This window comes from Ananas comosus, linkage group 3, assembly GCF_001540865.1.
Source record: "Ananas comosus cultivar F153 linkage group 3, ASM154086v1, whole genome shotgun sequence".
NCBI lineage: Eukaryota > Viridiplantae > Streptophyta > Magnoliopsida > Poales > Bromeliaceae > Ananas > Ananas comosus.
This window is the reverse complement of record NC_033623.1, coordinates 15,401,325-15,411,328: the sequence shown is the minus strand read 5'-3', so window position 1 is coordinate 15,411,328 and position 10,004 is coordinate 15,401,325. Positions and strand designations below refer to the sequence as shown.

Genomic DNA, 10,004 nt, shown 5'->3' with positions numbered 1-10,004 from the left:
GAGGTATAAACCATCGGTACTTGAAAAATGCACAGTAGCCAAACCATTGGTACCCCTATTCTCAGAAGAAAAAAAAAAAAAAATCTGTCAATAAAATATTGCGGAAAAAGTTATAGATCATATTCAAACCACATAGCAGACTCGAAATGACATCTTGTGAATCGTTAGCTTATTTATGTCTGAGTGCAACTTTTGAAGCATTCTGGCTTTCAAGTAATAACACAAACAGAAAAATGACTTGTCCTAACTCCTAAGGACCAAGGAATGAGAATATGTATAAAAAACGAAGCAATAAGATGGGATATGTGGAAAAAAAAAAAAAAAAAAAACTGTAGCTTTAGTATTTAAAAGATATGAAATAACAAAGCAGCAACCTCTATATTCCTCTGGTCCTAATAAGAAACATCTTAAGAGCTTATATGTTGATAAATAAAACAACTAACCTGGGCTTAAAAAAACATAAAATGGCTCCGGAAAGTGCTCAGAAGAATTAGAAGAATGCCGAAATAGTGTGCATTCCAGGCTCAGGTTCCTGTTATCTTCATCTTTGGAGCATCAGCTGGTCTAATAATCCAGTAAGGTACGTATTAATACCTCATATCTCCAGCCACGATTATTGACAAAACAAAATTCAGCACAGAGACTTTATTAAGATTCGGAATAATAAACACTTGAAACTATGAGCGGCCAAGCCACTCTAATTCCCTCTCAGGCAAAATCAAAGATTGTCGCAGCATTAGCTTCCTTGATATGTTATGAGCTAATCAACGACTTGTACTCCTCCCTTTCATGAAACCCTCTACTTCTTAGTATCTCTGCCAACAAATCTCTACTCCCTGCTTCATTCTTCTCATTGCAAAGTGCCACAAGGCTAGCAATGTTTGCTGGTTTCGGCCTCCAATTGTTCACACCTTCATAAGAAGCAGCCTCTTTCATACACGACAATGCCTCAGACAGCTGCTTCTCATTTATATAGCCTTCTGCGAGGACTTCCCATGTGATAGGTTTCGGCTTTCCACCTTTCTCAATCAAACGATCAATGCCTTTTTTGGCTTTTCGGACAAAACCATTTCTAGCATACCAACCCACTAAAATGTTGCATATCTTGGGATCGTAATTTGACGCATTGGACATCCATTCTTCATAGATCATTTCAGCACCATCAAGATCACCTAGCCTGATCAGAGCTGATAGCATCGATTGATATCCTAAATTCAACATTGTGGGGAAGCTTCTTTTGTACCAGTTCCAAATTCGATAGACATCTTCCTTCTTCCCTATGCTGGTATAAAGCCCGATGAGATAATTAAAGGGTGTTCGATCTCTACCTGTCATTCTAATTTCAGCTTCTTTTAGGCAATTTTGAGCCTTTTCGAAGTTGCCCAATCTAATATACATGGTTGCGAGTGTTGTGTAAGTGGTCCAATTTGCATTAATATTGCTATCAGAAGTCATCAAAGCTACCACTCTTTCCATCTCCTCTACATTTTGCATCGCTGCACAATTTGTTATCCAGATATTGTAGGAATAAATGTCATATTTTATGTTCTTTTCCCTCATTTCCTGAATGATCTTAGGAACTTTATCATGTTCTCCAACATTCATGTACAGAGTCATCATCACATTGAAGGGAAGTGGATCGATTGCGTACCCACTGTTTCTCATTGTTTCGACAATGGCCTCAGCTTTCTCTTTCATCTTTGCCTGTCCATAAACATTTAGAAGAGCACCGTAAGTGCGCTTGTCCTTCAAGACATCAGGGAGCTTTGAGAAGTGCTCTTCTGCACGTGAAATACCGTGCACTTTGGCAAGGAGATCCACCTGGATAGCCATGTCACTGGACGTGAATGCAAATCTATCTCCTTGATCAGCCATCCACTCATAAACCTGATAACACCGCAAATAAAGAAGGTCAAGTTACAAATGAAGCAAAAAAGGTGAAGGTAGATAGAGTAGCTCCATACACTAAACTTGTATATCAGAATGTCTCCATATCCACTCAACCAAATCAAAGAAAAGGGAAAAAAATACCATTTCTGGTCTAACAAACAGTCAGCTGGAATATTCATATATGTATGTCTGATTTTTTCTGAGCTTTCGTCTGCTTCATCTGTTCAGTTTAATGTCCATACTTTTCTTCAAAATCCTCATCTGAACAATTTAGTCAATGAACTTTTCTATATCTCACAATTGCAATCCATGAACAGTATAGGAAAAATGGACGGGACAAGAATTCGCACAAGGGATGCAATTGCACAATATTAGAAAGTTGCGAGAGAATTGTTCTAAGCAAAATGTTCAACTTTTTGCAACACAATGAAAGGTTGGGGAGTATCTGTGCATTTTACTCCTAAATCTTCTTAGTTACGAACCAACTAAAAATAAACAATCGTCATTTCTAATTCTTATTCAAAATCATCAAACGTATAGATCACTACAATAAATGGAAAAGGATGATGGAATTAGAGAAAATATTCAACATGAGGAGAACGAAATGTTGGGAGGGTTCAACCTCGAGGGCGAGCCTGAAGCGGCGGAACTTGCGGAGCTCCTTGGCGACGCGGCAGAGCTCCCACTTGGAGAGGCGCTGCTCCTCCTCCTCCCACCGATCGAGCACGGCGCCGGATCGGAGGCCCTCGTTCTCCATCGTCGCGATGCGGCGGTAGAGCGAGCTCCATTTGAGCCCGGGTCTCCGCTCGAAATCCACCGTCCCGTAGCTGTGGATCTGCGATATCGACGCGCATCGGATGGGGACGAAGAGCCTCCTCTCCTTCTCCTTCCTCGCGAAGAGCGCGGGGGAGCGAAACCCTAAAGGGATTCGGGAGTAGGCGAAGGGGGGGAAGGAGGAGAGAGTGGGGGGAGGAGGGGATCGGAGGAGCATTTCTAGGGTTTATCGCGGGATGGTTTTGGGACGAAGCGGACGGGGTCGTATATGTTTGGGGGCGGGGGTTTGGGAGGGTTTAACTACTCGTGCGCTTCTTTTTCGCTTCGGAGATTCCAAAGCCGTGGACCGGAAACGATAGGAAATATGCGGACAACTAGATCCGGTCCACGGATTACATGGTACGCTTGGCCGAGGCAACACTTTATCCACCCTCGTAGACCACTGAAAAATCGCCACGTGTTAGTGTATCTGGGCAAAGTTAGTTAGTACAACTTCTCGGCCCGGCCACAACCGCGCCAGATCAGACTGGGTTTACAGTTTAAAAAAATTTCTCCAAAATTGTAATTTAATATTTTATTTGAATTTTCCAATGTTAATTTTCTAAATTAATTTCCTATTATTTAGATAAAAATTTAGATTGTTGTTTTGGATCAAACTGGCTCATAAGCACCTTGTCGTGCAGAGTCGCGGCTTATTATGCATATCCAATCAGGAAGGGAAAAATATCAATTTCAAGCTGGATTTATAATTTAGTAAGTTACAGTAGATTTATACTTTTGTGATAGTATGTAATAGGTGTGCCGTAACTCTAACAAAACATTATATTAAAAAGGGCTTGCTGGTTGGTACTCAAAGTCTCAAGTTTGAAGCCTAATTAATTTATATTTTTCAACTAAGTTTATTTCTTAAAAAAAAATTAAACAAAACGGATAGCATATTATCATTTTCTCTCCTAAAAAAAAAAAAAAAAAAAAAAAAAATCGTCCTGTATAAGTGCTTCCATAAGGTAATACATTTCTGCTCCTTTTAGTGATAATACATCTTTATTCCTGATGTTCAAATTCTCCAACCAACCATAGGTTTTAACTTTAGGCAAAGCAAAGCTCACATTCTTTCCTTTCTTTTTTTTTTTTCCATTTTTTTCGCATTAAAGATTCTCTCTTCGAGATTGCGCACATCACCTCATAGTCATAGCATGCAATTGTAAAGCGATCTAATTATTTACTAGTTGTCAAATTTAAGAAATTCTCACAAACTGTATTGCATTAATTTGCCATCACATCAGCGGCAGATAGAATCTCCTTTAGAAAGGCCAAAGCACTTCAAACTAGAAAAAGGACTCTTTTAAGGCACATGGCATGGTGATGCAGCATCTCTGAATCTTTATGAGAATAAACACACACTCTTATCTCCACCACTTTATCCTACCTTTATCTTACAACTCTTGCCAAAGCTATACAATACAGAAACCTGCAATCCAACGACACATACCGGTACTCGCTAACATAAAATTCGCCAAGTTATTATCACCCATCATTAGAAACACCTCTTTTCCAAGTTAAAATTTTATAGAGGAAACACTAATGATGAGACTAATGCTGTTCTTCTATAGGAGCCTACTCAGCATGCTTCTGAAACTCGACGAACGATCGATCGAGTCACTTCCCTCGCGATTGGTAACTCCAGTCTCTGGTTGGGAGCTTTCTGAGACTGGTTTCTTCTCCAGAGAAGGGTAGAGCAGCTGTGCCTCTGGGTATGATGTATTGCTCGGGAAATCAACCAGCAAGTCATCGACCAGAATTGAGCTCCTATCTGAAAGAGGAGACGAGAAAATGCTCCTCGGACTGAAGCATGCCCCGTGACTTTCGAGAAAATCAGCAGCATCATCGATGAGTTTCGAGGCTGCAACAATGCAGTTTGGATCCGAGGAACAATCTGACGGAAGATTTGTGGACCCAGATTGATGACTTCTTTTAGGGCTTCTCGTTGAGCATTTTATCTCTGCAGTTCAGAAAATGAAATGAGTCGGCTTAGCAAGTCGAAAGAATGATTAAATTGCACACGCACAATCTGAGAAAATTCCTTTTTCTATATGACTTACTCATCACCAGAAGCTGCGCTTGAAATATAAAACGTTTGAATGGCCGAGTAAACAAATTCACCTCATAATTATGATTATTTTATCAGATAAAAAGTAAAAGAATAAAGCCAACTTCTAGCAGAACAGAAACCGATGCAGCTGCATAGCTTCCTCAGCAGACATACTATAACTTTTCCTTGATGTAACTATCAAGCGCCCCGATCCTACACCTCACTCCACAAAATAAAAGAATCACAGATAACATACAGCAAATTGCTATGATTTTGCATACTAGACCCAAAGAAATTCACCACTACAGCACATCCTTTCTTAAACTCCCAATATTTTGATTGCTACAACCAGTAACATTTTCTTAGTTGGGATGGGGTGGGTAGTTCAAACCTGAACAAGCTTGATTTTCACAATCACGAGGCCTCTTATGGGTTGCCAAATTGGAGCTAGCAGAAAATTTTGGTGCGCTCAACACGTTCTTTCCTCCAGTTCCTGCACAATTCTTCTCCTAAAGAAATAGAATAAAAAAAAAACTTTAATGTAAATAAGTCCATGTATCAGGCTTTGAAAAAGAAAAAAGTTCAATTACTAGAAAAAGACTCCACCTAAAATAATGCGTTAAGCTTTGATGAATACATGCCTAAGGGAGAAACCAGCTGTTTATAGAACTCCCATCTAGACTCCGTTGTGTTACGTAAAATAAGCCTCTTCAAGGTTCGACCTTCTTAGATATTTTCAGTGTTCACTATTTGGCTCCAAACATAAAACCAAACTCAACCAAACCAAACCAAATAAAACAATTTAGCTTGGTTTGTTTGGTTCTTGACCTGGCTTGATTTTCCAGAATCTATGTATTTCAGCATTCAGTTTCTTTTTTTTGGTTTTTTTTCTGAAACTTTCTCAACCAAACTGAAACGAAAACAGAATAACAACCATACACACAATACATACCTATACAACCAACATATAGTTTTTTTTTTTGGCTGTAAAACACATGGTGATTCCTTGCACGGTGTTTACATATTACTCAATAATAACCATATTTGGATGTAATACATACAAAAAGGATATATTAATTTATAGTGATAGCTCACAGACATCCTTTTTTCTTTTTTTTTTAGAGAGATCATAGACATCCTTTTTGAATGAAATATTTTTTTATGATTAATTTTGTTATTGCTGACGAAATATAATTCGGAGGAGAAACTCAAACCAATTGGTTGAACTGAACAAAACTGAAATAACTTTTGTTTGGTTCAATTTGGTTTTTATAGTAGTTTGCTTTTGGTTGATTTTAAGAATCTTCAAAACAAGAAATTCCAGCTACAAAATATCCCTAAAAACAAACTGAGTGAACCCCTAGAAATTCTCCAGCATTTGCTACCCCAAAAGCATCGTAGGAGAGTACTTAGGCAAAAATTAAAAACAATAGTTCACACTCAGTTGTGGCAACTAATATAAATTCAGAAAAAGCTGAAGGCCTCAAAAGGATATTAAATATTTTAGTACCTCTAGTACAATTGACGTCAAGGGCGAATAGGGGTCTCCCAGTATCGCTGTCTTCTCATTCTGGAGTTTATGCCTGTAAAGGATGAGAGTCTTAACCTTTTTATTCTGTTAACAATTTAGTTCCTGAAGTTTGTCGAGCATATAATTAAGTCCTTCCACTAGTCTTGTCGAGGTTTCAATTATAGTGTTGACACTGACCTGGCGTCCAGCAGACTAACAGAAAATTTTAATTGTTATGGGACACAAACTACAGGAACTAAATCGCTAAGTGAAAAACTGAGGATGCAGTTCAAATCAGGATCGAACTTCAGGGGTTACACTTGCGATTAATATAAGAATAAAACTACCAGAACAAGATATTTAAGTCATACTAGTTAGAGCCGAGCAAAAGCTGAGAGAAAGATTAGATATAGGCATTAATGTACTTCTTTTTATGGTGAACATGAAATGTCCGAGTACCTTTCAGCATCGTCTTGAGCTGCTTTTTCTGTACACTTTTTATACTTGCCATCAGCTGCAGCATCTGAAATGCTTGTTCCTTTTATTTCTTCACCGTCATTATTATTATGTACATTATAGGATGGGGGTCTCATAGAGATCTCACCAGCAGTGGATCTATTATCTACAGGAAATGAGCTTGCTTCTGATTCCTCCTCTGGCGATTTTGAACTTAGGTGCTTAATAAGAACACTTCCATAGCCCATCTCAAAGGAACCCATTGGACTTTCGCTACTGTAAAGCAAGTCCTCTTCTGAGGATACCGAAAAAGCAGATGACGGTTGTTGATGCATTATGGAGTACAAATCCTTTGTAAGCTTTTCAATGGCAGGCTTAGCTCGAGTAACATATGTCCTCTTTTTAGATGGCACTATCGAATCCCATACATTTGACTGTGCTGAACCTGAAGTAGAAAGTTTAAAAGGAAAAATTTAAATGTGAAAAAATTTCTATTACAATAAGAGAAAAATACAGCACACATACATACGCAGAGAGAGACATACGCACAGAGAGAGAGAGAGAGAGAGAGAGAGAGAGAGAGAGAGAGAGAGCGCTTTAGCATGCAAAACTAAACTGGCTTCATTCTCTCAAAAAAAAAAAAGAAAAAAAAAAAGCACTAAACTGGCTTCCACTATGTCGTCAGTAGATACTTGCTTTAGATTATTGAAAGTGTGAAAATGGTCTTTACAAGAGCCAAAAAACAAGAATTTCTTGTTACCTACTTATCTTAGATGTCCTGCGCACTCACAATAGGTAGAGAAAAAAGGGTAATAACAAATTTGCTAGATAGGACTTCGGAGAAATAAGAAATTGCAATGGATGCTGAATCTTGACTTGCTTGTATAAAGAAAATTGCACATCTACATAAGCTCCAGCCATCAAACAGGACACACGTCAAGAATGTGATTCTGAAGTTATTATGCTTATAAACTATTTCCTTTCACATTATGTCATTGAAGGATGGTTACTAAATATCCATTCATTACATCACAGTCTGAAAAAGGAAATATCAAATAAAATGGCAGATATTTACTAAGTTATATGATAGTTATTTGGTCGACGATATTAACCTGCCAAATCACTTGCATCAACCATCCGAAATTGCGCGCAACTCTCTGAACATGAAATTGCCGACCCAGAACTAGATCGATTGCTTGTATCCCCCTCGACAATCTTTTTCTGGAAATTCTGATCGGAAAATGGCATTTCACGCTCATTTCCCACCACACTATAGCTCTGCTTTTTCTTGGGCAATTTTGGTTCTTTGGGCTTCAGTGATACACTTTTTACTTTAGTTAGCTTTAACTCCTCAGAATCGATGATGCCTTCACGAGCATGCAAGGGAGTGTAGTTTGCCAATGAGCCCTTTGTTCTCCACCTCGAACCGCATGCATTGCATAGAACAGGCTTGTCCGGTGGCCCATTCCGCCAAAGAGGAGTACCTGTCATGGGATTTATCTTTCATTTCAGCAAAAAAAGATCAAGTACTCAAACAAAACAAATCCCGGGTGCTGCATTGTAAAACAATTCAATAAATTGACAAGCACTCAAGCCTAAATCTGCGAAAAGACACCGCTGAAAAGAGCTACGCATATGAACTTAAGTTCAAAGAGGTTATTCTCCCACTATTTTCATGAATCATCTATACCAAGTTAATGAACATTAATGGAATACGCAAATTTGTCGTATAGAGGCAACAAGAGGTCAATGCTAAGGCATAGATTGACGACGCTCCAAACAAGCAGGTATTTAAATGAGAACGTGGCAGGCAAAACAGGAAGAATTGTCGCCACGCATAATTGCATGACATTTGCAAAATTTTCTCTCTGACAAGTGAGTTGATCCTATCCACTGTTGGACAAATGCTTCAATGAAGAAACGTGGGAATTCGAAATTGGAAAGATCTTTATGCATCAAAAAAACTTCATACTAAGTGGAATTTGGACTTCAAAACTTCAAATAATCGACAAACGAATTTAGTTCTCGACCGTCAAACTCGGAGAAGAGAAATCCAATAAAAATTCATGTGCAGCAACAACATGGAAATCCAGTAAACAGGAAATTTATTACGGGAACCTGCAAGGCTGCAAAATCAAATGGGTTCAATATTTGATTTGCAACACAAACACAACCACAAACATCTAAAATGAGGAAGAAGGGAAAGTGATATCTATAAGAAGTGGAATAATCATCTAGAACAATTTAATAGTTCCTTAAAAACAATAACACTAGTCAAAATGGAGGACCCAAAAAAAAAAAAAAGAGAAAAAAATGGAAATAAACATAGAGAGGATCCTGATAAAATGAAAAGTATTCATCAAAAACATGAAGAAGAGCTCACTTGTGATGCCGCAGTGGCGGCAAGGCCCTTGTTTCCCCATTTCCTTGTTGCCCTTTCTCTCTTTCCCCCTTCCAAAATTCTCAGAAAGAAAAAACATAGCCAAAAAACATATGGATAAAAATCACTTTTTTTATAGCAGTATCTCTTAACAAAATTAGGAACAGTTCTCTGTAAATAAATCCTTGGAGCCCAATAAACCTATAAAACTGGGCACAGCAAAGCTGCTTCTGCAACAAAACAAAACCCAGGAGGGATTTAGAGGAAGCAAATGAAAACAAAAACTAAATTTGAGGTTTTGGTAGGTCCAAATTGGGAGAGGAGGGAGGAAGGAAAAAAGGGAAAGGGAGAGAGGAAAAGGGGTGTAGAAATAAATTGGAAAAAATTATAATAAAAATATGCACCAAAAAATTTACAAGGGTGAAATGGTGCCTTTTCTTCTTCTTTTTTTTGTTTGTTTTTTAATTTTTTTTGTTTGTTTTTTTTTTAAAAAAATTCCTAAGGTGGGAATCTACACAATAATCCTAAGAAAAGGAGGAGACCATTGGGAAATCAAATTAAAAAATAAATGGTGATGGAAAAGGAGAGGGGGTGAAAGTGTGAAACATGAATGGGTAGGGGAAAGGCTTTTGGTTTTGTATGTATGTAATTAAGTGCATGACTTGTAGGGGGTTTTGGGGCTGATTAGTAAAAATAACTGGTGTTAATTAGCAAACCCATTTTTAATTAAATTAATTTACTTTTAATTGTTCTTTTTGTATTTTTAGTGATTTTTTTTGTACAAAAGAAAATTCACCACCTCAATGGGAGGTTACCATATCCTACTCCCATGTAACTATACCAAATCTCAGAGTGTAACAAAAATATACTAAAAGTATTTCTTGCTAATGATACACAATGTT

At 37.9% G+C, this 10,004-nt stretch overlaps 2 protein-coding genes across 3 annotated transcripts; both read right to left on the bottom strand.

The window, feature by feature from the left end:
* On the bottom strand, positions 314-2,946 carry LOC109707504 (pentatricopeptide repeat-containing protein At1g02150). The gene is made up of 2 exons (XM_020228805.1): positions 2,513-2,946; positions 314-1,887 (listed from the first exon to the last, which is right to left on the bottom strand). The coding sequence occupies exons 1-2, from the start codon at positions 2,879-2,881 to the stop codon at positions 754-756; spliced, it is 1,503 nt and encodes a 500-aa protein (XP_020084394.1). The 5' UTR covers positions 2,882-2,946; the 3' UTR covers positions 314-753.
* Positions 3,902-9,702, bottom strand: LOC109707505 (GATA transcription factor 26-like). 2 transcript variants are annotated; one of them, XM_020228807.1, is made up of 7 exons: positions 9,106-9,702; positions 7,835-8,206; positions 6,871-7,167; positions 6,726-6,789; positions 6,267-6,339; positions 5,148-5,265; positions 3,902-4,666 (listed from the first exon to the last, which is right to left on the bottom strand). In XM_020228807.1, exons 1-7 carry the CDS (start codon positions 9,200-9,202, stop codon positions 4,272-4,274), a joined length of 1,416 nt encoding a protein of 471 aa, XP_020084396.1. In that variant the 5' UTR covers positions 9,203-9,702; the 3' UTR covers positions 3,902-4,271. The 2 variants fall into 2 exon arrangements, with proteins under 2 accessions (XP_020084396.1, XP_020084395.1); XM_020228806.1 differs by having other exon boundaries at positions 6,726-7,167.